This window comes from Trachurus japonicus, chromosome 1 (assembly GCF_045865225.1).
Source record: "Trachurus japonicus isolate A0001 chromosome 1, Traja_1.0".
Lineage (NCBI taxonomy): Eukaryota > Metazoa > Chordata > Actinopteri > Carangiformes > Carangidae > Trachurus > Trachurus japonicus.
Genome location: NC_140907.1, coordinates 5175548 through 5202828, shown reverse-complemented (window position 1 = coordinate 5202828; position 27281 = coordinate 5175548). Strand labels below are relative to the sequence as shown.

At 41.6% G+C, this 27281-nt stretch overlaps 1 protein-coding gene across 1 annotated transcript; it reads right to left on the bottom strand.

Moving 5' to 3' along the window:
• Positions 1-823: 823 nt before the first annotated feature.
• Positions 824-27106, bottom strand: prkacab (protein kinase, cAMP-dependent, catalytic, alpha, genome duplicate b). The gene is made up of 11 exons (XM_085797420.1): positions 26417-27106; positions 24511-24572; positions 21528-21656; positions 19648-19746; positions 16517-16599; positions 16171-16297; positions 13813-13908; positions 9994-10116; positions 3137-3196; positions 2913-3017; positions 824-2826 (listed from the first exon to the last, which is right to left on the bottom strand). The coding sequence occupies exons 1-11, from the start codon at positions 26460-26462 to the stop codon at positions 2701-2703; spliced, it is 1056 nt and encodes a 351-aa protein (XP_085653546.1). The 5' UTR covers positions 26463-27106; the 3' UTR covers positions 824-2700.
• Positions 27107-27281: the final 175 nt, after the last annotated feature.

The following is a 27281-nucleotide window of genomic DNA, read 5'->3' as shown; positions in this document are numbered from 1 at the left end:
TGTATTTTTAGCATGGCTTTTTAACATCTGTCCAGGGACAGCATATAACAAGAGCCTTCTGGCCTTACTTTGTCTCATCTCGTCCTGTTCTAATTGATCAGTGCACACTGTTCTCCTTTGAAAATGAAAATAAGTAAGTCACATGACCTAAGTGTCTCAGCATGGTCTTGGACTCTACACATTTTGAACAGAAAGTGAGCATTAACAAAGAGGTCAAGATTCATAGTAGTTGTAAGATGGTACTGCATTGCATTGTGGGAGATGTAGGTTTCATAGCTTTTGTAGCTTGGGCCTTAACACGTGAATAAAAGTGAAGATATTTGGCGACTCCAGGAAATGATGTAGTTTATGGAAATGAAATTTGGAATTACTGGAGTGGGCCCTGTAAGACCTTGAATTTGAATATGTTTAAATCCATCATAGTAAACCTGGGGTCACACAATATCCCAACACAACATACAGATAGTGGGAGGAATGCCGTTTCCCCAACAGCAGATAAAACCGGCCATAGACACTGAGCTACACTGGCCAACAAATAATCCAGAACAGATCACTTAGCTCACCCTGCCAATTGCTTCACATTAGGCCATTTTAAATCTCATTTCTTATGACAAAGGATACACACATATAACTACACATGACAAATGTGTAATTCTGAGAAAGGTCTTCTCGCCATTTCCTGTATCTAAACTATTTTGGACAGCAAGGACTCGTGATTCAAAAATATTCAGTTTAAAATGTTTCAAATGACAAGAGAAAAACGGGTGCCTGTATAAACCAAATTAGAACATCTTCATTATGGTGGCACATCAAAATACATCTATAAAGAAGGCATTTTAATGTTTGAAACAGACACTAGTGTCACTTAGTTTTATTTTTTGTAAATTCTGAATGAACAAATCCTACAATGACCACCGTTCTGGGCACTGCTTCAGTACTCCATCGTCATAGCTCAGGAGCTAAGGAGACACTGAACACCTTAAGTGCTAAGTATCATGTACTTTAAATAGATAAGATGTATACTGTGCACTAAGAACTTTTTAGTCTCTTCTCAGCACTAACTCTGTTCCTTCCTTTTCCTAAACATTTTTTAGCGGAGTATCAATCATCTTTGCATCATAATCACCACATAAAAAACCTAAACAAAACAAAAACGGTGCATGTTTTAAACACAGAAATGGGAATAGAGTTGCTGTAATGTGCAGCTGTCACATGGAGTGTGGTCCAATCTTGCGTGTGACAAGAGTTAAGAGGGGTCGGGTGCCGGGGAGATGAACATAAACATAAACACAGGTTTCTACAGAAGACAATAAAGCCAAAGCATACTATCCAGACCGCCGCCGCCGCCACCGGCTGGTCAGAGAGCTCCGAGGTAGTCTGCCTCAGATGGAGTTGACCCGGGTCAACAGGTTGATTCAACATGCACAATCAACTCGACTAGTGAGTGAGCTCTGAGCAGAGACAGCGAGTGCTTTTAAGACCAAACAGAGTTGTTGAAGTTAGCAAAACCAAATCTTCTGGAAGGGGAAACCTGTGGAAGACGCTAACCAAAACTCTTCATGTTCCCTTCGCTTCCTCTTAGTTAACCAGAACTTTAAATTCCCAAGTCTACTGTATATCATAAGAGATCATCATGATGTCACACACCTGCTGATTCTAACGCTTTACACTGATAAAATGCCTATTTAGTGATATGTTCAAACCTGAGATACCATTATGTCATGGTGTTCCTTAACACACCATTAAAACTGAGATATTTCTGTACCCTTATCATTATTTCCTTGTTTGTTAGCGTGACATGACATCATTGGAGCCACTAGCATCTAATAACATTTAAAAATTGAGTTCTGTAGATATGCACAAAGCCTGGCTATGCTAACAATGATAAGAAGAATAGCTGGAGTTACACAGTAAACTGAATTGATTTTTTTCCCCTTAAGCGTCACCTGTCTCTGAATGAAATTAGTTTGAGCACACCATCCATCATTTTTTGTTTTTCTTTTGCCTCATCGTGCCAGAGACTTGAAGTACGTTATATATGATATTAGAGGGTCAAGGTTTAAATATCAAAGAAAAATTACGAAAAAAAAAAAAAAGCAAAACAGTTAAGTTTGAAAGTGCATACATCTGTGTGATTCCTTTAAATTTTCAGTTTGCTCCTCTCACTCAAAAGGTAAAGAGCAAGTTGCCAGATATCAGATTACCAGTTTAAATTGAAGAAACTTTTTGTGCAGACTGAGACGTCAACTTGTACGAGACTCAATGGGCTTCATGAAATGACTCACAGACTGGTGTAGGTTAGGACGGACTGATTTCTCTATGCCATGGCGCAAAAGTGAATAAAATAAGAAACTAATGAAAAAGAAGGGAAAATCTTGAGTGAAAATGCATTGAGGCAACTCTAAATAAGTGGGGTTCCCAACACCCATGAATGTGAAGCACACCTTCGTTATAAAGGGATCCATAAATAAGACAGAATAATAAATAAAAGACAACAAAAACACAACAGAAAAGGCAACACTGCTGGTTATCAGTCTCCTTGCTCTTTTTCCCTCCTCTATCCCATTTTTTTCCCTCTTTTTTTGTAGCTGGTGCTTGTGATTGGACAGGAGACAGTACTCTCTCCTCAAGTCTCCCACGTGACCAGCCTACCTCTGACTCTCCCTGCTTCCTTCTCTCTTCCTCTGTTGCTCTCTAACTCTAGAACTCAGCAAACTCCTTGGCACATTTCTCAGTGAAGGAGACACGGATCTCCTCCTCCTCGTAGTCGTCGAAGTTGCTGGTGTCACCTGGTCCTTTGAACTTGGGGACGAAAGGAGCTTCAACCTAAACACAGTTAAAGACACCGGTTGAAAAAACAGAAGCATATGCATATATCTACATTCCACATAAAGTACTACACACACACACACCTTTTTCTGATAGATGGCAATCCAGTCGGTGGTCGCGAACCACTTGTGTCCCTTGATGTCGTTGACCCCGTTCTTGAGGTTCCCGTAACGTTTTGTGAGATCAACCTGAGGGTAATGCCGGCACAGTTTTCTTACTTTTGCGCTGTGCTAGTAAATTCAGAGAACAGACACCAAAAGCAACAGAAAGCATGGCACATCAATATGGCTGAGATATTTCTTTTCACCTGCAGCAGGTTCCTCAGGAGGTCCTTCAGGTCGGAACTGAAGTGAGATGGGAAACGCACCTGAGACAGAAGACAAGGAATGAGGGGAAAAGGCTTTAGATTGGAACTCTGATAGGCAGTCATGACAGCGTCAACCAGGTAAGCGATATTTTTTTTCGTAGGATGAGTCCGGGAAAGTCCCGCCTTTCCCGCCGTTCCCGCCTCTGATTGGCTAGATGGGCTCCATTTTCGACTCTGATTGGCTAGAAGGGCTCTCGCCTGATTGGTTGTTTGTTTTGGTTTTTAAACGGCTGTGAAACGGCTGTGAAACGCAGGCTGTCGGCAAAGCGTGATAAGTGCCTGGATCTACTTGGACTCTCTCTACTTATCTGGCCTGTCTACACTCTACCTGGTCTTTTTACTAAACTTAACCAACTCCTTTCTTCATTGCCTAAACCTAACCAGTGGCACAATTACACTTCTCACTCAAACTCAAAATGTAAATTTGGACTCTCTACTTATCTGGCCTGTCTAGCCTCTACCTGGTCTTTTTACTAAACTTAACCAACTCCTTTCTTCATTGCCTAAACCTAACCAATGGCACAATTACACTTCTCTCAAACTCAAAATGTAAACTTGGAATATAAATTTAAAAACTAATTTTTTTAAAAATGTGAAACCAGCGGGGATCGAACTCGCATTCACCACACCGCAGGTGAAAATGCAAACCGCTACGCCATGGCGTCTAATTATATTAAATATTTCAGTTGTGTGTATTTTAGTTTACTGCAGTACTGTTGTGAGATGACGTCAATCGAAGGAGAATTCATCCAGCCAATCAGAGGCGGGGAAGGCGGGACTTTCCCGGACTCATCCTACGAAAAAAAATATTGCACCAGGTAAATACAACATCGATTTACCGACTCATGCTGAATATTCCTCACATTAATAAAATCTATTTAGAATCATTTTTAAAAAATGCTTTGCATACTGTATATGTCCCATATTACAGAAATCATGTCTTTTCTTTATTATAAATTAGGTCTGGGGTTCTGTCAGGACTCATGTCACAACTAAACACTGACTCACATGGAACCAGACCCAGACCTATTGCCCAACCTCTCTGTTTTTGTTGTTTTTCTAACTACGGTGGCCCTGAGAAATCAATTCCCTGCAACTTCGGAAAACACATTAAAAGGATAGTAGCATTTTTTTTTAAAGTGGGGTTGTATGATCTACAAATAGCCCCTAAGTACTTTAATTGCAGTAGAAGACTCTCTACACTCCTCCCGTTAGCAACGCCAGCCCATAGCCCCGCCCAGAGATTTACAACATACAGTGTTTTGAACAGACCCAAAGAAACGGCCTATTTTCGCGGCCTAAAAGAGGTTTTACCTGAAAAAAAAATACACAGTTCCATTGTTCGCTAGAATATAATTTTTTCCAGCCCTTTAAAGTGCAGGAAAAACGCAGTTTTTATTTGGAGCTAACCAACTGCTGATCGGCGGGCGCTAACCCTGGGCAGAGGGATACATGAGTTGGTTAGCTCCAAATAAAAACTGTGTTTTTCCTACAGAACACCTCATATATGTCTCAAAATAGGCTCATTGATCTAAAACATTGGGAACATGTCTCACTCTGGAAACAAACACTACCACTCACAAACTAACAGAGAGCACTACAATAGAAAAAGATTTTAACACTCCACCGAGTGCACTAAATGATCATATATTGTACTGTATATAACACGAATGAATCAGCAATGCAGCATTTTGCTTCGATTATGTAGTGTGCATAGAGGTCTACTTCTTACGAAAAATAAATTTGACTGTACACAAAGAAAAAAGTGGACGCACAGAATAAAAACATTTGCACTCAGAAGAGTGGTGGAACACACAACAAATGTTGAGTTTCTTGACCTCTGACCTCTTGTTTTGTAGAGTCCAGTGAAATCAATGATGACAAACCATCATGGCAGAGAGCAGCACACATTGTAATGTGACATCCACAGTTGCCTGCTGCCTGACGACATTTTCTCGTATTTACTGTAATTATATTATTGTATTGTCAATATTTTGTAGATTTCGATGTGGCTGCAGCAGAAATGCAGTGTTCTTTTTTTCTTTTTTTTTTTCAACTTTATGTTTTCATTGTGTTTTTAACTGTTGAACAAAGTGGTATTGTTTTTAACCTGTAACAAATATGTGGGTGAGGTTTTTATATCAGCCCTTTTGGGTTTCATACCTCCCCTTTGCACATCCCAGTCATGATGATTGTTCATGCTGTTTTAAATGATATGTTCGTGCAAAAAAACAAAACAAAGTGTGTTAGCTGTGTTAACTTTGAAAAATGTGCTGCAAAAGTTTAGTGTTCTGCAGGTGGTGGACTTGTAACAGTAATTTTGGTGACTGTGGCTCCTCAACGCATTTTTATGAAAGCAATGATGAGTGACACAGTTTACTCCACATGGACTTTCTGTTCTGCAGACTGTTAAGAGTTTTGACATTGTGACCTCAATTTTGACCAATTCTTGCAATTTAAATAAAGAAACTAAGAAGTTATGTAGACAACTACCTGTTGGTGGTGTCTCAAAGTAAGATGAGTTTGTTTTGTTTATTGTAATGTCAGTATTGCATGATTCAGACAGCCAGGTTCTTGTATTGCGTGCATTGTCAAACAGATAAAAACGTGTTTTCTGAATTAGTTGCGTTTGTGTCCTTGCATGTGTTTTCATGTGTTGCAGCGTGTTGAGCTCTCGATTTCTTTACTTACAAGAGCTGCCAAACGAAATCAGTTCATCGAGTTCAACGCCAAATTTGAGACCTTCCTGTAATGTCACGATCACAAGGCCGTGAGGTCACAGTGACCTTGAACTTTGAACGCCAAAATCATATCAGTTCAACTTTATGTCCAAGAGAAAATCTGTACCAAATTTGAAAGGACTTTTTTCTTGAGATGTTCACGAGATATCGCCTTCACAAGAATGGGACAGATGGACAAACCAGCAATACAAATCCCCCAACCACAGCTGTCTTTAGCACAAAGAAATGCCAAGGAAATGCTGCACAATCATTAGATATCAGAAAAACAAGATATCATGACACAGCCCTTCAAAGGATAGTAATATCAGAAAGTAGTGGCTAAAGTAGTTTTTTTCTGAATTTCTTCACAAAACTACTACAGGACTATTGATAGTTTGACTTTCACCAGCCAGCTGTGAGTATTTCCCAGATGAAATCCTCTGACTCACTGGAAGTGTTTCACAGCTCTGACATGGTGATCTATAGCAGTGGTTCTCAACTGGTGGGTCAGGACCCAAAAGTGGGTTCTGGATGGGTCGCGGACAGCTGGTCAAAAAAGTAAATAATATTTAATGCACATCTGATGTTGGACATGTCTTTTATTTTGAAAAATAACTTTCACACACGAGACACGTGAACACATGCAGTTGTAATGGTCCTCCTCAGTTTCTTATTATTTGCTCCATTTGCTCTGAATGCAAAGATATCAGTTTCTTATTAATGTGGCCTGAATGCAGTGAAAATACCTTGTTTTGTGGGTCTTTATTTTGTGCAATTTGATATTTATTCACTTTTGTGAATATGCTCTGAATGCAGAGATGCATTAGAAGTCAAATATATTGTTTCTTTCCATTTTGTGCAGTTTGATATTATTTTATTCACTTCCGTACATGCAGTTGTCATGTTCCTCCTCAGTTTCATTCATGTGCTCTGAAATGCACTTTGCTCAATAAAAAGCAAAATGAGTTTTTAAAAGCTTTAAAAAAAAATCTGGGTTTGAATTCTATAAAAGTGGGTCACGACTTAATGACCATGGGAAAATGTGGGTCCCAGAGTGAGACTAGTTGAGAACCCCTGATCTATAGTAAGTGCAGTGAAACAAACTAGCAGTCACTGTTTATCACTGAAGCTGTGTGTGATACATAAAAAGGAAGAATTCAGTCTGATTGTTACTGGAGGATGACCACACTGCAGCGCTAGAGTTACAGTATGCTCTATTACAAAGATTCTCAACTGCTGGGTCGCTAACTGAAATTAAATAAATACAATCTGACATGCGTGTTTGACTTATCATAAATCATATTTTTATTTAGAAAAAAACGTATTTTGACAGGCAAGTGTGAGACACGTGAAGCAGTCTAGCGCAGTAGCCATCGTAACCTTCATTTGATCGTTCACACATTTGTGTTGATCTCGTGTTGTGGGTCTTTCTTTTTTTGTGTAGTTTTTATATTTATTTCATTATCTTTTGTATGTGCATTTATTTTTTTTGTTCTGCTATCTCCCCACTATTTGCCATATTTGCCTCAGAAGTCCAACATACTCATGCATATCACAGACATGCACACACACACACACACACACACACACACACACACACACACACACACTTATGTGAATTCTAAGCGAAAACATCATCTTTGTTATTTATTTATTTGTTTTTTATTTATGTATTTGTTTTTGTTGTTTCGTTTGATATCATTGCGTATTTTGACATAATAGAATTTAACATCCCCTCTTGTCTCGTGTTGTTATGTATCTTTGTTTTTCACCCCCTGTTTTACACTTGTATTGTTCCCTGTTTCATGTTGTCTTATCATCTGTATCGCACTATGTAATAAAAAATAAAAAAATGTTGAAAAATATTATGCTTGTGTTTTCGAAGGTTATTTTTGAAAAATAAATTGGCTTGGTCTGAATCCTGACCATGGGAAAACGTGGTCCCAGGGTGAGACCAGTTGAGAACCCTAAATTATAGACTAATATGTCACTGTCATGAAAAATGCATTAACAAAGATTAGAAAAGAAATTGAAATGAAAGGTGTAAACCCAGAATGTGCCTGAGCTGTCTGTGATTTTATAACTGTGTCGTGATGTCATCTGACAAAATCACCACATAAGATTCATCAGATTAAGACAAAAACTGAAGTGTGATTTCAGCTGTATTTAGTCACAAACACCCATACCTAGGATTATTATTTAATAGTTTTTTTTTTCAGGCTTCTCACTTGGTTTCAGTCATAGTGAGAAAGAGAGACTGAAAAATTGAAGATCAGGGGGAAGAGAGGGAGAGAGAGAGAGAAGACGTCAAAGGCCATTAGGATAAAGATGGCTCTACCAGGTGGATGACTGAGGAACAATCAATCTGAGACACATTTAAACTTCAGTCTCTCATGCAGCGTGCAGCCTTTGGAGCTTTGCTTCTGTTTACTACAACTGTAGAACCTAACAGACTTTTACTAAAGGCCGGTCTTCTCTTTTCTAACTCCCTTGGTGTAAAATGTAGACATGTTCAGAGTGAGTGAGTGAGTGAGTGAGTCAGTCAGTCAGTCGGTCAGTGAGTGAGTTACATTTGTGATGACTAGGGATGTCACGATTACTTATTTTCAATTATTAACCGCGGTATTAAACACCACAATTAATTCATCGTCATGATTCCTAAATAACGTCACTTTACAAAAAAGATTATGTCGGAACTATATTGGCAAATAAGCGCCAAAATAAATGTAAATGCACAGATAATGGTTTAAATTAAAGCAGAAGTAAGCAATATTTTTGTGTTAATATAAGTCTTAAATAGTTATATCTTCCGACAGCAATCACTTACATAGAGTGTTTGGACCGAAACACGGGTCTCTCAGTCACTCTGCTCTGAGCCGAGGAGAAAACTTTTCTTGTATCCTACAAGTTTTATCCAATGAGGAGAGAGAACGGCATGAAGGGCTGTCTGTGCAGCCAAGGGATGCGCGTGAATGTGGTGACGTAGGGACGAGGACCAATAGATCCATGACGAGGGCGGGGGCTGCTACTCCATCGGCTGACAAGACGTTATGGTGCGTTCAAGGCAACCCGTAACTCGTGTTTTTCCGACCTGTGAAGTCGTACCAGTTTGATCTGGTACGAGTTCACGGGTCGGAAGTTACGAGTGGCCGTTATAGTGACTTTCACAGGTAAACCAGGTCAGAAAAACACGAGTGGGTTGCCTGGAACGCTACAAAGTCGTAAATTGTGACTTGAAGCTGTAATTTACGATTTCAAAAGCCTGCCTGGAACGCAGCATTAGCCAAAACGACCGGATCGCTTACTTCTGCTTTAAGTTAATTTTCCTAATGTAACATTGAATTGGTATATGTTAGCGTGTCATTTGTAATAAAAAAATTTAAATAGACTTTTTGGTATAGATGACAATTATTAACTATATTATTTTCTGTAAATAATTTGTAATGTAACCTATAGTTTGACTATATTTGATTTTACACTTTCATAGTGTTGTGAAATTAATTAATGTACAATAATCGTGATAATCATAATACCGAGATTATTTCTCTGACAATAATCGTACAAAATGTCTAATCGTGACATCCCTAGTGATGATAGGGGAGGCACTGTTGAGGTTCAGCCATAACTCAAAAGGAACAGAACAGTCACAGTTCTTGGCAAAGGACACAGATATTCGTCTTGAACACAAAGCGGGAAAGTGAAAATATGCGTGTGTGTGGACATACATTAGAATCATTAGAAAGCCCCTCGTTAAATTAAAGCACGAGAAAAAATATACAACAAATATACAAATACAACGTTCCTGTCTGTTTATGTCCAGACTGTGTTCAAGGCTTTTGTGCATTTATCCTGAAAGGCCATAGACAAACAGGATGCTTTAGGACAGTCATTGTTTTCATTCAGAGGCTACATCGGTAGCAAAGTGATGATAATGAAACTATATGTAAACCCTTTTTTAAAAGCAAGCTGAACTGAATTTACAAAACACAACTGATACAGGCTCAGATGTGCTTGCTTCTTCCGATACTTAGCGATATGATCAGTTAAAGTCAGAGAGGTAACCAAAGACAAACTCACCTTCCCTGATACGATCTTTTCATAGATCTGAATGGGCTGGTCAGCAAAGAACGGTGGGTATCCTGCCGCCATCTCATAGACGAGTACGCCCAGCGCCCACCAATCAACCGCCTTGTTATACCCCTGGTGGATGACAGAAGAGAGGAGAGAAGACAGTGTCAGACTGGCAATAAAAAACAGATCTTATAAATTAAGAATAACTTATTTGTTTTTTGGAAATATTGTTTTAATACTGGTTAAGAGCGCTTATTTGTGCCCCTCCTCTAGAGCAGTGGTTCCCAACCTTTTTTGTCTTGTGTACCCCCTGAGCCACGAACACCCCCTCCCTCATACGTGTTGATGATTCTCCAAAAGTGGTCATATAGAACGCAACACAAATGATTATGAAATGAAAATCTATTTAATTTCTCTTTTCAATTTGTAGAAAAAGAAGAGTTCCCGCACACGTGGCCAACTTGCAGAATTTATTGTATTGCAACGTTTCGGTGCTAGACCTTTTTCAAGCAAATGTTTGCGCCAACACAGGAAGCCAACTTAAATAGCAGTGGCTGTGCTGTCACTTTCCCACATGTCTGGGTGTGAGGAATTCAAAGATTAAATATCAACATACAAACAATAGAAACAGCATCAATATACAAAGGTAAAGAGCAATGAATATATACAATAAATACTAAGCTACCGTGACTGGATACTTGCTTACTTGGATGCTTCCTGTGTTGGCGCAAACATTTGCTTGAAAAAGGTCTAGCACCGAAACGTTGCAATACAATAAATTCCTGCATTAGAAAAAATTCTTCTTTTTCTAATTTGGACTTAATTGTCACCCTCCGACGCACCTGCCTAAGAAATAGATGTGTGAAGATTTGTGTTTTTTCTCTTCAATTTGTACAAAGACATTTTACACATATTCTCCTTAGTTGTTTCTGACTGTTTTGGTGTTTGTCGTGACCAAATAGGTGGTAGGATTGTTTGTCACAAAACTTCAATGACACCATATTCAATACAGCAGCAGTGCCTCCCTTACAGCTTTTTTTTTTTTTTTTGGGGGGGGGGGTTCCCATTATTTAATTTGTATTATAATCAAAACTATAATAGGTGTTTTTTTAATCAAATAAAAAGTTAACTCTGAGTGGTGCAATTTCAGAGTCTAATGTGTTGCTATTGTTTCATTATATTACAATGCATTTCTCCTCTCCTCTGACGGGCAGGGTTCCGAGTGTGCACTGTAGGTATCGATACTTTTAGAAATCAGTAACGTATCCAGATGCGCTGTTTTAGCATCGACACTTTTGACAACCATACAGAGCTGTGCCACGGGTTGTTGTCTTCTGGGGGGAAACTAGTTGTGGCGCACGTACCGTTTTAGTAAGGCATAAAGTAAACACAGCGAGAGAGGGAATGACTGGGAATATCTACTTATTTTCTTGGAAATAAATAACAAATGCTTCCACTTACCCCCTTCAATGTGAAGCCCTGGTTGGGAATCACTGCTCTAGAGTAACACAAACTTAACCACAGTGAAGTGGCCTTTCTCTTCCTCCAAAATCATAAAAAGAAAGTCACTAATACTGTGGCTGATATATACGATATTGACGCGTGCGTGGGTGCATTAAACCAGTCCAAACAAAGTTGATTTATTTGTTCTTACCACCAATAACTTAAACTTCAGCACTGCATGTCACGGTAAAGAAACGTGCGCCTCATCAGCGCTTGTTCACCCTAATCAAATAACCCCCGTGACTTGTAGAGCCTTATGTCACTTCCTTTTCCCCAGGAAGTGACACAACACACCCCACCAAAATAAAACACAAAATAAACATCAAATGAAACCCAAAACTGGCTCCTACACACAGTCTGATTGTCCTATCGTCACCCCGTGAACCTGTCAATGGTAACATTGCCAAGTCCAGTTGCGTTCGATTGAAATTTCCTTGAGATAACTATGATGAATGAGAATATCCACAGGCTTACAGCGCAGCTCCAACACACAATAAGCAGATTCATTACAATCAGCTGATAAGAGCTTGTCAATCACCAATCATTATGTAGGAGCCATGAATAAGGTGAAGGGATATTATTGTTATTTCTTTGGGAAGAAGCAGGAAAAAAAATACCACTTTAAGTTTGGGATCAGTTCATGACAAAACAGCCACGATGTCTTACCTTTCTGCCGAGTCAAACCATCAACAACAAACATGGCTGAAATGAGTTAAGTTTAGGGTTTCTACTATATTAAAGCAGAAGTAAGCGGAATGTTTGTGTTAATATAAGTCTTAAATAGTTATATCTTCTGTTACATTGTCCCCCTCTGCTGGCCTGGCAGTAATCTCTCCTGTGCTCCTCTTTCCATCCAGGTGTGTGTGATTGCTGCTGCGCGTATATAAGGGGGAGGTTCTGCGCGCTCTCTCTCTCCTCCCTCTCCGGTCCTGCGCTCCACCACTCGGCCACGCCTCCTCTCGTGGGTCCGGGAGCGTGGTGCTCGCGGCTGGCTGGCAGACTTTGATTCGGTTTTGTTTCTGTTTCAGGGATTAGGTTCTGGTTCTGTTGGGATAGGGAAGAAGGCCGGTGCCACGTCCGACGTGTGGGTTGGCTGCGGTGGCCGTCCTTTCCTTTTTCCTTTTGTTTCAGTTTGTCTGCCAGACCAGCCGCCTCCGTTGCTCCGCTTGTATTTTATCCCTCCTGTTTGTAACAATAAACCTTTTTACGTGCATTTGAAACTCCTGTCTCCGCACTTATGTTGCCTTCCCGTGAACATACATAGTGGTTGTTTGGGGTCGTAACATCTTCCGACAGCAATCACTTACATAGAGTGTTTGGTCTGAAACACGGGTCTGTCAGTCACTCGCTCTGCTGTAAACCGAGGAGAAAACTTTCCTTGTATCCTACAACCTTTATCCAATGAGGAGAGAGAACGGCATAAAGGGGCGGTCCACTCTGTGTGTGCAGCCAAGGGATGCGCGTGAATGTGGTGACGTAGGGACGAGGGCGGGGACTGCTAACTCCATCTGCTGACTGGAAGTTAGCCAAAACCACCGGATCGCTTACTTCTGCTTTAAAGGGACAACGAGGAGTTTCTATTTGGTTATAAAAAAGTCTCACGTTAATGTGGATGAATCTCCGCTACCCACACTTGTTAATGGGCCCATTTTCGATAAATATATCGTTTTGTCTTTATCGTTATTTTGTTATTATTAGTGGTGGTGGAAATGCTGGGCAAGCCGACCAGCTTTCTTTACTTTCAGTTTCGTGGCGAGTCATGAGAATAACGTCGCCGAATCGCCGTTTATGGTCGGAACTACGACGGTATGTGATCGTCTTTGAACCTCTGACTTTAATTCTTGATGAATGAAAACATGAGTCTGTCTTGCGCCGGTCAAAGAATTTCACGGTGCGCGCGGAGGCTCATAAATGTAGTGTGAAAACGCTTCGCTTTTCCAAAACTCCTCGTTGTCCCTTTAAGTTGTGGCAGTGCACCACTGCTTAATTACCAGTATTCCAGAATTTGGTCGGGGCAGACGCACAATAATAATCTACCACTTACCATTACTTTGCACCCTAAATAACAAACGCCCTAAAGTGTCTCAACCCACTGGGCAGCACTCGGTTTATCAATAAACAACGTTGGCAAGGTTATTGTAGCCCAGAAGTTTTACACCACGGGGGGCAGGGAGGGGTGCAATGCTTCAAAACATCCCAGAGGAAACACTGAAGTTTGTGCAATACCTTATGTCACCTTTTGTTCAAAGGCTGGATGTTTCATTTTGAAAGGACACAGTTGAATATTCACACGGAGGGGAAAGGGGAACAATGGTGGCTCACCTTGCTGAGAATAATTTCTGGGGCCAGATATTCTGGGGTGCCACACAGTGTCCAGGTCCGACCCTTTACGCGTTTGGCAAAGCCAAAATCTGTCACCTGAAAAGAGAAAGGAAACAGCAATGACAAGGTGAAGGTGAGTAAGAGAACAAGCAAAAGAGAAATAAGCAGACACAACTCTCTGAGGGAGGGAGAGGAGCCAGCATTTTGGCACAGTGAAATGTTTCACCAGTTTTCATTTCACTGTTCACCGCTAGGGGGCAGCAGAACCTGTGCTTAATGACAGCACAAAGCAAAGACACTTCAACATATTCTGCTTTAAACAAGCCTTCCTTCACTGGTGAATTTTTAGGAAATCATTTCTATTTATTTTTTTATTCGGATGACGCTATGGTCACCAGTTTTAATTTCAGAGACACATGGGACACAGTGACACACAACCTACAGGCGAGACGAGACAGGCCGATGCTTAACTGTTGAACTGTTGAACTCCTGAACTGCATCGTCTAAACCACATATTTAATATACAGTATATTATTACAAGAAAACATCGGCAATCATACATCAACTGTCCATTACTGGCAACGACTGCTCCACCAAACTGACTCCAACTGCAGCAAGCTGAAACTGCTTTTTAAAACATTGTGTCTCGTGGTGTTATTGTGTCTATACAATTTTACAAGTGTGAAGGGGGAAATATGAAATTGACACAATCCAGAGACCTACAAGAACAATACAATCTGTTATTTCAGCAAATCTGCTATAAGGATTTTGTGGACAGATTTTACATGTCTAACCTGTGGCAAATCTCCACCAGCTACATATTGCATTCAGTGTCTTTCCCAAAAACACTTGGGACTTGTGGACTGCCAGGAATCAAACTACCGACCGTCTGGTTAGTGGATGACCTGCTCCACCTCCTAAGCCACAGCCGACAGCTCAGTGGGAGCACTGGCTCATTTCTGTGGAGCATGACGGTCAACTTGACCAGTGATAACAACAGTAATAATATTAGACGCAGGAATGAGTTGATGCAACTCTGGCATCACCACATCTGTGTATGGCAGCTACCTGACCTGCTGCCGATATGCAGCGCTGTGACTGCTGCCAGCCTTATCTCACTGGCTGGATAATGGCCATCATGAGTGGTCAGAAAAGCAAAAGTTGGAACCAGAAAGCCATCATGTGATATTTTTGATCAGCCTCAGTCGCAATGTAAAAAATTCTGCCTTTCACTTCATGTTATAAATGTATATACATAATTATAGCATACATGGGGGTCTCTTCTTTCTCCAGTAATAACATGCCAGGGCTAAGAGGGCAAAAAATTAGAGGGATCAGCCAACATTTTTTTTTCGTGTCTTGCCTCACTCCAGATACCATGACCAGCAGATAGACACCATCCTTTCATCTGTGCGTGCAGTAACAAGGGAGATACAGGCCGAGCTGGTGCACCGCTAATTAGCTTAGCTCAAACGCTGGAAGTGCATAGGTAGTGTTAGCCTGCCTCCACCTAAAGTCATCAGAAACTCTTCAGCAACTCTAAATGGAAACCGGCGGGCCGATCTTCATCTCAGAGCTGACAAAACTCTCCGGTAAGGCATCTTGAGCGGTCAAATGCCGCTAATGGGACGAGATCAGTCAAAACGGAGGGTTCAAGCAAAGACGGTTTATTTTGGTTCAAGCTAGCTACATCAAGGGTAGGTTAGCTTCCTATTTCAAAGTAAAAGCACAAATTATATCGTCATGGTTTTCTGTATGTAAAGGGCAACGGGTGTTTTATTTTGTGAAAGTAACCGGAAGTGCGTTGGTCACAACGGCTAGCTTGAGTAGTGACGAATTCGTCCGAACAAAATTGTAAACAGCTGATATTTAGACAAATTAACGACACACTGCTGATCTAAACGGCTACTTTCTCGCCTAAACATGTTTGAAATGTCGATAAAGTGATATATTTACAGAGTTTAGAGCTAAAATGAAATCAGCTTCTGACTGCTGATTTCAGCTCGGGTAGGAGGCAGGCTAACACTACCTATGCACTTCCAGTGTTTGAGCTAAGCTAATTAGCGGTGCGCCTGCTCTGCCCGTATCTCTGTTGTTACTGCACGCACAGTCAAAAGGATTGTGTCTATCTGCTTGTCATGGACTCGGGAGTGAGGCAAGACACGAAAAAAAATGTTGGCATATCCCTTTAAGGACCCCCAATTTATCAGCCAATTTACAATAAAAAAAAAAAAGTGACCACCTAAAAAACATCACCTTGGTTAACACTGTGTTGTGTGCAGCTGAGAGACGCACTGTGTGATGTAGGTCCACCTCCCACCTTGTTCAACGCAGCAGTGTTATTACTGAGGTATTTACCTGGATGTAGCCCTGTTGGTCTATGAGCAGGTTTTCAGGCTTCAGGTCTCTGTAGATCAGGTCCAAAGCGTGCAGGTATTCAAAGGTCAGAACGATCTGAGCAGCGTAGAACCGAGCATGAGGCTCACTAAACACACACACACACACAGTAAAACACAGACCAGAGGAGAGATGAGCATGGCTGAAGAGAACAAAAACAGACCTGAAGAAGAACAGATCTGGGCAGAATACAATAGAACATAGGAGGACAGAGTAGGGGAGAGCAGAGCAGGTCTCCAGTTTACTCATGCAAGTGCCTTGAAAATGCTTCTGTGCAGTAAACTTGACGCTGCGTACAGGCACTAACCTAAATCTGCCAATTCTCCGTAGATGGGAGAACATCTCTCCACCTGGTACATATTCCATCACCATGTAGAGGTTAGTGTTGTCCTGGGGAAGACAGAGGACCTGTTAGTCACACTCACTCTCTCTCCATCAAACACACACATACACACACAAGGTTGGGCTACTGTACAATATGGAAATTATATTTTGTTGGCCAATGCAAAAAAAAAAACACAAAAAAAACCCCACTGACTTTTACAAACTGGAGTTATTACCATATAAAAACCCAGATGAAGAGGTGAGTAACTGTGTCTACTGTTTTCTTTAGTAGAACTACACAACACTAGCTTCGTATCTTCAACAAGGATTTCACTCCTAACCCACTTGTGTGTTTGTTGTTGAGTCTTCCATCTGTGTGCTGGACGGCACACATGGACAGGAATATTCTGTTAATAGGTTTATTTCAGGCATCAAGGATATTCAGTCCCAGGGCATCCACGGTGCATCTAAACAGCTTAACCAGAATAAGGCCTTAATTGGAGTATCGCCTTCAGCTACTGTAGGTTAGTCAGTCTGGGTACAGACAGCCACTGACAAAGAAAGACTGTGAGAGCAAAAGGCTAAACAAGACAAATATCCGGGTGCCTCAGATAGCTACAAACATGGCAGAGCGAGCTCGCTCCACTCGTGGTGACTTACCCTTAAAGGGATAGTTCACCCAAAATTGAAATTGCACTCATTATCTACTCACCCTCATGTCGACTAAGGGCTGGGAGAAGTTTCAGAGTCCTCCGTGGCTTCTCTGAGTTACAGGGGGTCTCGGCGTAGCAGTGCATGTCCATATAACGGTTGCAAATGGATACCAACTGTCTTCGTAACAAAAAGACACACCAAAAAACATCCAAATACCTCCATAGTGCTCGTATGTAATGTCCGTCTTGTATTGAAGCCCCGAAATGCGAAATTGTCCTGAAAAAAATTAAATTAGTCTATATTTCAAGCTTGTTTTGTAGCGGGAGCTTCTTGAAGCTCCTCTTCAGACCCTGGTTCGTCCAAATTTGACGAACCAGGAAGAGAAGCTTCTTATTTAATTTTTTTCAGGACAATTTCGCATTTCGGGGCTTCAATACAAGACGGACATTACATACGAGCAGCATGGAGGTATTTGGATGTTTTTTGGTGTGTCTTTTTGTTACGAAGACAGTTGGTATGCATTTGCAACCGTTATATGGACATGCACTGCTACGCCGAGACCCCCTGTAACTCAGAGAAGCCACGGAGGACTCTGAAACTTCTCCCAGCCCTTAGTCCACATGAGGGTGAGTAAATAATGAGTGAAATTTCAATTTTGGGTGAATAGGATTAATGGACAATGATGATAGCAGTGATAATAAGGATGCGATCAGTAAACTGACAGATCATTGCACCAGGAAATACCTCGAGTTAAGCGTTAGCCTAAAGCCTAAAAAGACGGCAGTAGACTTTGATATAAACATACGTTGGGCCTGTTGTGTGTTGATAACACAGAACGCTGTAAAGACTTGGGAGCGGTCTTGAATGATAAACTGACCAGGAGTGACCACACTGTTTACATTTTAGATAAGTCGAATGTTTCATGAACATTCATAGTAAGCTGTGTTGGGCAAGTTACTCTGGAAAAGTAATAAATGACTGATTACTCCTTTTAAAAGTAATCACATTACTGTTCTCATTACTTTATTTCAAAAGTAATTTGTTGTTACTAGTTACATCACTAGTTAATCCATTCCCGCCTAAACAAACAAACAAACAAAAAAAAGAACATTGTCTAGCAGGACAGCAGAGTGAGCTCACACTTGGTAGCCCAGGACAGGTGCTTAAAGGGATAGTTCAACATTTTGGCAAATTGGCCCATTTCCATAATCCCTATAGTCTTGGCGCTTTTCCACTACGCTTTAACGACAATTCCAGGCAAATTCAACTGGGGGCTGTATTTTCCTAACATTTCAGGTCTAAAAGAAGGAATCTGAAGATTTTCAGTTTAATTGCTCCCGTTTTGCAGTAGTTGTGTCTGTCCCCGCATCGCCACGGCAGCGATGAATGGAGCGGATGGAAGTTCCGCTGCTTAGGCTGTTTACATCCCTCAAAGCCACAATGTTTTTCCACAGACAGCTTCAGATGGCTACTTAAACATGCACCCAGAAGTTTATAGTTGCTTATTTATAAGCAAGTCAAGAGTTGATATTCCTGTGTTTATGACACAAACAGGAGCTTCCGACTGCACGTGAATACACCAAGCGCGTCAACTTGGGTCTCGCGCGAGACTCCAGGAGACTTTGAATTTTTTTTTTTTCTATTTCAGACATGCTAAAAGAAATAAAACATAATACAGAAATTGACAGACATAACAAATAAAAACTTTGCAAAGACAACATATGAACAAAATAAAATAAAATAATTGAAAATAAAGATAATTACATTTTTTTTGTTTGTTTGTTTTTTTCATATCCGAAAAGGAGTGGGAAGAAGTAAAACCTTTTTACTCCCACCCCTATTCATAAATTATCTATCAAGCTATCTAGATCTAGTTTTACAAACATGTCGGCTTGCTTGAAGTAAATAAACTTCTGGGTGCATGTTTGAGTAGCCATCTGACGCTGTCTGTGGAAAAAAATTGCAGCTTTAAGGGATATAAACAGCCTAAGCAGCAGAACTTCAATCCGCTCCCATTCATCGCTGCCGTGGCGATGTGGGGACAGACACAACTACCGCAAAACAGGAGACATTAAACTGAAAATCTTCAGATTCCTTCTGTTAGACCTGAAATGTTAGGAAAATACAGCCCCGAGTTGAATTTGCCCGGAATTGTCCTTTAAGTGCAGCAAATGCAAAAGAAGACATGACGTGACATCATGATGAACACTTCATGCTCCATCATCACTTTGTGGCATTGGATTTGCTGAATGACAGTGTGTGTTTCTGCAGATGTTGTGCCAGGTACAATATCTTGTTTTTTTTTTTCAATGGACCACTTTTAGAAACATAAAAGAGAAACGCAAATACAGCGGCAGAGCTAGCTAAGGAAGTTGATGAGTGGATGGAGGGGAAATTTAGCTAGTAACTCATCATCCACGCATCCACCCATATACAAACACTGTCTGAAATTCTGCATACCTTGAATGAGTACTCTAACCGCACCAGGAAAGGAAAGCTGACAGCCTGAAGAATCCTCTTCTCATTCAGAGTGTGCTCTATCTGCTTGAGTTTCACCACCTGAGAGGCAGAGAGAGACAGAGAGGGAAAAAGACAGAGGGTTAAGGGAGAGTGACAATATCGTATCTTGCTAAATAAATAAATGAACATGATTTCATAAGAGTGGCAAAGTCTTAGCTCTGTTTAACACATGTGCATTAACAAACTGACAACAGTATGGTCAACAAACTAGTGATGCAACAAAAAAAAAATTGTCCAGGGTACGATTCAATTTCCTATTATGAAAAACATCAAAATTAATTTTGACACTGTGTCAATACAGATAATACAATACATCCCCTGAATTCCCTGAACCGGCTGAACCACTGCTCAAACACACATATACATTTTTGTACAACATATTTGAGTACATTTAAAGCAGAAGTAAGTGGTCCGGTCGTTTTCGCTAATGCTGCGTTCCAGGCAGGCTTTTGAAATCGTAAATTACAGCTTCAAGTCACAACTTACGACTTTGTAGCGTTCCAGGCAACCCACTCGTGTTTTTCCGACCTGTTTTACCTGTGAAAGTCACTATAACGGCCACTCGTAACTTCCGACCGGTGAACTCGTACCAGATCGAACTGGTACGACTTCACGGTCGGAAAAATAAGAGTTTCCTTGAACGCACCATAACAGTCCTCGTCCCTACGTCGCCACATTCACGGCGTTCCTTGGCTCCACACACAGCCCTGCATGCCGTTCTCTCTCCTCATTGGATAAAAACTGTAGGATACGATAAATGTTTTCTCCTCGACTCAGAGCAGAGCAGAGTGACTGACAGACCCGTGTTTCAGACCAAACACTCTATGTAAGTGATTGCTGTCGGAAGATATAACTATTTAAGACTTATATTAACACAAATATATCACTTACTTCTGCTTTAAAGACTAGCTATATAAAGATTTATTTCTATCAATAAATTCCAATCATTTCTATTGTGTGATTATAATGTGAATAATAGGTTTAGGTTTGGTAAAAAATATTTTCACCATTTTCTGTAGTATAGTGTTTTTTAATATTTACCTCAACAGTTTTTTCAAATGATCTCATGGAGGCAGGCATTCATCTTCAACAAGAGTTTTCTCCCAGTTTTACTCAAATAGCAGCTTAAAGATATGAGACCATACAGTCTGCCCCCACATATTAACTGTATCGTAACATATTTAGAGCAGGCATTCAACTCTATCTTCATTCAAATTGCAAATGTGCAATGTGCAATTGCAACAACTTTCTAAACATGCTTTCAAAACCTGGTTAATTTGCCAGCACATAACATACTTGCATTGACATAATAGGCTACAGTCATCTTAATGCACAGTTCATTGGAGCTGTGTGTCTTTGGGCTGTGGTGCAAATCAGTATACATATTTTGATCGATGTGATTAAGAACCCAAACTTCCATGTATAATATTAACAGGCTTAGCCAATTAGCCAACAACAGGCAGTGTAGACAGAATATTATTTGATAAATGTAAAAAAAACAAAAAAACAAATAGGGCATCAAAGTTACTCTGCTTGTGACATGATCAGCATAAAGAGAACGTCAGCCTGTTTCAGCACCGTTCAAAGAGGTTCCCCAGGGAATAAAAGGCACCTGGATTTGTTGTGTCTGTGTCTTAACACTAGCATGCACCATGAGCTCAAGGCCTTTACCCATTTTCCATAAATGTCTCAGGCAGACCTGGTAAATACATTTTTTTTTTTTACATCGATGGCATGTATGTGTTGTCTATGAGTGTCTGTAAATGACAGGTAGCATCTAACCCCCCTCCTCCCCACTGTGACCCCTGACCCAGACTAACCTTCTGCTTGTTGAGGATCTTCATGGCATAATGCTGTCCTGTTTCTCTGTGCCTCACCAGCATAACACGGCCAAATGAGCCCGTGCCCAGGGTTTTCAACCTCTCAAACTGCTCCAGGCAAGCAGTGTTCTGAACAGACAAAACAAAAAGAGTTAGTTGATTTTTGTGAAAATGGGATGCTGGGGGTTGTGGTGTGGGAAGTTGTTTTTTTTTGCCAGCCAGGCCCGGAGGCATTAGGTTTTCTGGTTGTAGGTCCATCCACCGTCCCATTTTTGTGAACGCAACATCACCTTGAGAGAATTTTCCTGTTCTGAAAAGTTCTGCAAAAATGTCCTATTGGACTGATTTGTAGTTTTGGAAGATCAAAGTTCAAGACCACAAATGCAATGTATCAGGAAGGCCCAGAGGGCATTTCATCACATCTGGACTCACATCTTGGACTGAAGGACGACAGACTGATAGGAATTTGGTAGGTAATGGTCATTGTGACTCCATACACTGATTATGACACATCTTAAAGGGGAACTACCGGTAGCAACATTTTTTTTCGTAGGATAGGTCTGGGAAAGTCCCGCCTTCCCCGCCTCTGATTGGCTGGATGAACGCTCCTCCGATTGAGGTCATCTCACAACAGTACTGTAGTAAATTAAAATACACAGTTTGAGAGAAGTGTAATTGTGCCATTGGTTAGGTTTAGGCAATGAAGAAAGGAGTTGGTTAAGTTTAGTAAAAAGACCAGGTAGAGTGTAGACAGGCCAGATAAGTAGAGAGAGTCCAGGTAGATCTAGGCACTTATCACACTTTGCCGACAGCCTGCATTTCACAGCCGTTTCACAACCAAAACAAACAACCAATCAGGCGAGAGCCCTTCTAGCCAATCAGAGTCGAAAATGGAGCCCATCTAGCCAATCAGAGGCGGGAACGGCGGGAAAGGCGGGGCTTTCCCGGACCTAACCTACGAAAAAAAATATTGCCTACCGGTATGCAAGTCTGGTCACTTTTCCGCTGTTTTGCTAACCCTCCTCCAGGCCATGTGCATTTGTTTTCAACGAAGCCGGCGAGAAATCAATCCATGGAGCGGTGGATAAAGTTATATCATACACACGTTACGATGTGTATATTTGTGTATTCTTATCTGTCATAAACAAGAGATTATGGGGCGCGTTTGTGACGCGGTGCAGCCGAGACGAGAGCTGGGACACAATGCGCGTTTCCACTGCAGGAACTTGGGGGTCATTTTACGGGGGCCGGGACCGTTGGTGTGTGTCTCCACTGCAGGAACCTCCCCTACAGGGCCGCTTACAGGAACCTTTACGGGGCCGAACGGAGTCCCTGCCTGGGGGATCGGCCCTGAAAATGTCCCGGTGGAGCTTGAGATTTACTCTGTGCTGATCTGACCGGTCTGATCTGACCGGTCAGACTCAAGCAGGATGTGACGCTAAGAGAAAGCCCCGAAATAAGCGGCCTTTTTAAAACCCAACGTTACTAAAAACGTGAGACGGACAGAAAAAAGAGAGAATAAGTCAGTAAAAGACGAGAGCTGCAGTAGGCCTAGTAAAAAAATGTGTGATAAATACACGATCGCGGGATTACGTGATGATCAAGACCGCAATCCCATCTTTTTATTTATTTATTTATTTTAGAAAGCGTCTATGCTGCCAGAAAAACAACAACAAGAGTAGTAAAAAAAAAAAAAAAAAAAACGCTGTACAACAGCCGCGCGATGATCGAAACTGTCGCACGTGTCCATAAGAGCCCGGTGGGTCCTGTCTGCAGTGGAGACACGGCCACCGGGAGGACCGAATGAGAGGACGGTTCCTGTAGAGGTTCCTACCCTCTCCCTTTACCAGGAACTCCTGCAGTGGAAACGCGCCTACAGAGTCAGCTGCACCGATCTTGCAAAGTTGTTTTTTAAGCTAAGAGACACTAGGTGGAAGGCAGAGAGCCTCCTTTCTCCCTCGCAACAAGTTACAAGTCATTTATTTCAAGTGGAACTATGCAAGTCTGGTTGCTTTTCCGCTGTTTTGCTAACCCTCCTCCCGTTTGTTTACAACGAAGCCGGCGAGAAATCAATCAATAGAGTGGTACATAACGTTATATATAGGATGTTACGATGTGTATTTAGATTTGAGGTTTAGATTACAGGTTACAAGGTATATTTGTGTCGCGGTGCCGCACAGATTAGAGCTGGGACTTGGAAAATGTCTGTAAGGATACAATGAAGAAGTGATGAGGTCAAAGGTCAACTTCACTGTGATATCGTAATGTTTGACCACGTTTCTTCCTGCAATTTGGTTTGTTGTTGGAAATGTAAAAGCTCAAGGCAGTACTTGGACTTACTTTATATTTAATTTCTTGTGTTTCCAGTATGTGTTGTTTGCCAACACATGTATGGTACTGTACAGTATAGGCATGGGCATTTTGAGTAATTTTCTAACCCAACCTGGTCTTACTCGAGTGACCGATAAAAATAGAATGACTCTGTCCGTCAGAGTGCACTACATTTTGGCAACTACGCTCCTCTCCTCTCCTCTCCTCTCTTAACACTACGAAAAACCCGAACCATGGCATGATTATGTAGTTTGATCCGACGCTAGACTGTGCTCTAACAGGCCTTTTTTTTAATCCTAGGTTAACCGGGTAATAATTTGTAACCAATTCATAACCAGATTAACAGATGCCTAGTATGGTATATGTCCATCATGTATAAGAGATATATATAAATACAGATAGAGTTAGCGTTTTCAATACAAAAATGTGCGTGTGACAAGGGGCATTTTTAAAATGAGGAAATGACCCCCGCTCAAACTACATACAGTATATCTTGGCTCACAACGAATTTGATCGACATATGACGAAACAAGGATTGTTAACATTCTAAAACAGAAAAGCTGTTACAATATTACAACATTACATTAGAGACAATATATGTGACTTTTACGTTGTGGTATATGAACACAGACACACACATGTGAACACTAACCTGTGCAGGATTCTCCCACTTCTTGAGGAAGTCCTCTTTGGCTTTAGCAAGGAACTCCTTGACTGTAGAGAACAAAGCCACCAGTTTTACAGATGAATGGTGTGCATGACCATGTGTGTAAGAAACCAGAAAATAAATGCAAATGTTTTCTAATGTCAACTGTAGCCAGCCAGTATATATTTAAAGAAATAAAGCCAAGCTTATATAATGATATCATTATATGATCATTTATGACCATTAACAGATACACAGCATAGGAAAAACTTCAAAAATTGATGATGAGCAAGGATGGGATCTAAGAAGCTACGCTCAAGTGGTTACATGGTATGTTCTTTAAACTTCTAGGACTTCCCTGCTAATATTGCTTTTGATTAAACTTTGTTGTGTTCAGGTCATGTTAAAGTTAACAACTCGGACACCAATAGCAAAAAGAGAGTGGCGCGTGACAATTTGTGACACATGCTCTACAGTTAATCAAGCTCAGTGGAGTCTTTTGAAGGTGGGAGAATGAGCCTCAAATACTGGGCTGATTAGTTACCAACCGCAGGGACATTGCACTGATTTTACACAAAATCATCTGTTTGCTTGTCATGAACCATTAACCATGTGACATCTGTGTGATGCTTTCTGAGGTTCTGAAGGCCACCTTTTGCATCATAATGGGCAGTACATGTCAGGTCTGGGGGGGTGCTCATATTCTTTTGGAAGTTTGTCTCATGGTCAGTCTACACAGGTCAGGATATCTCTGCTGCTTTGATTTTGACCATTATGTTTTTAGTAGGCCGTCCTCTTTTAAGCCCCCCAACTTTATAGGGGTACAATACAAAATAGACGAGAGCAGACCAAAGTAACTGATGCAAATATCAAGAATAACCAAACAAATATTCTTTCACATATGGCTCATTTCCAGTACAGTTATAAATGACATGTTACCATTTAGGGTTGGCTGTAAATGTTTCCTAACTTCCTCTCATGGTCCAAGGACTTAAATCCCTGAAAAAGCATGGCTAAGAAAAGCTAGGAACGCTAATGAACAGTATCATACCGTCAGAGCTATACCATATCCCATACATTATTTAAGTTGGCTGATAGAGAATATATTTGATTGATGAGACAGCTGTAGCAAATACCTGAAGTATGTGTATGGTATCCATCTCTGCCAGCCAATATTTGATTAAAGAATAAGATACAACATCAACCGCAACAAATTATTACCTAGACTAGGTTTGTTTATGCGATGCTGTGAATGCCACTCTGTTCAGTCAGTACACACTTCGATCCACTGGTCAAAATACAGTACGTTACCCCAGTGAATTAACAGTAGGCTCCAACACATCTCATCCTAGTTCAGCCAGACCTGCAGACCGTTATGGGCCCACCTAACACACCGATTAGGATCCCCGTATTCGTTTAAGATCACCCACACACATTTTCAGTAGCATCTCTTTCCAAAGCACATTGCTGTCGGCTGTTTAGCAGCTCACAGTGATTCAAGTCAGAGGAAGGCATCTGATCCTGCCATAGCATCCACACGGATCAAAGAAAGACAGAGCGATTCTCCTACTAACGTTACACTTCATTTCTATGTCAACATACTGCTCACGAACACATGTATATAATGCCATTTGTAGGTTCATGGGAGCCTATTCGTTTGCAGCAATAACAGGACTTGCCATGAATGTACGAGTGGGTCTTAATGAACTGGAAGGCAGGACTAGGCCTCTAATTATCTGTGTGTGGCTTGCTGTGTGTGTGTGTGTGTGTGTGTGTGTGTGTGTGTGTGTGTGTGTGTGTGTGTGAGGCTAACGCAGCCTGTTGTAGCACATCGTCTCGGATCATGTCATGAGGCTGCAACAGAGCAGGTGTTGCCCAGCCAGGACTGATGTGTGCTGGCGACGGTACCCACCACTTTCCATCTCGTTGCCCTTCCTGGCCGTGGGCGCGTTGCCCATGATGACAACTTGTCAACGGACGATCGGTGGCTTCTCGGCCGCCCTGCAGCCTCCTCAAGCCGGTCTAAGCTCGATTAGGTCTGAACGGTATTTCCTAAATCCAGCTGTACCGAGCGCTAACTCCGGACTCTTGATCTTTAATAACCTGACAGCTGCTGATGCGGCGCCACGGCGAGACCGGAGAGTGCAGCCTGCTCCCTCACTCTGTCTCTCCACCGTTACCGACAACCGGCGACCGACGTCGAGCTCTGAACCACGGGGAAGTGTCGCTGCGGTGTGTCGGTCGCTGGGGCTCCGCTGGACTGTCAGGCCGAGCTCGGCGCAGTTGGCCTGAACGCGGAGGATCCAGTCTTCTCCTGTCCCTCCTTGCAGCCCCCGCCGAGCGAGGCCCCCCGGCTCCCCACCTCTCCCCCAGCCCAAAAAAAGAAAAAGAAAAAAAAGAGAAAAAAAAGAAAAAAAAAACAGCTACACCGAGGACGGGGATGCAATATTGGCAATCGAGTGCCTGACACTTTTCGTTAGCGAGCCCAGCCTTTAAAAATTAAACATCGGCGGGGTCCGACTACGACGGATAATCGCCCAAATCAACATTGGCCCCCCCGCAGCCTCGGACACGAGCGAGATGACGGAACTACAGCCGAGCTCCCGACCCGCCCACTGCCCCCCCTCTCTCTCACAACTGACTGATTGACAGTCGGAGCTCAATCACCGGATTGGTCACTTCTCCGCAGCCCCGGTGCCGAGGAGCGCTCTGATTGGTCCTCATCACTCCATCAACAACCGCAGCATCCCGCCGCCCTACAAAAAACAAGCGAGACG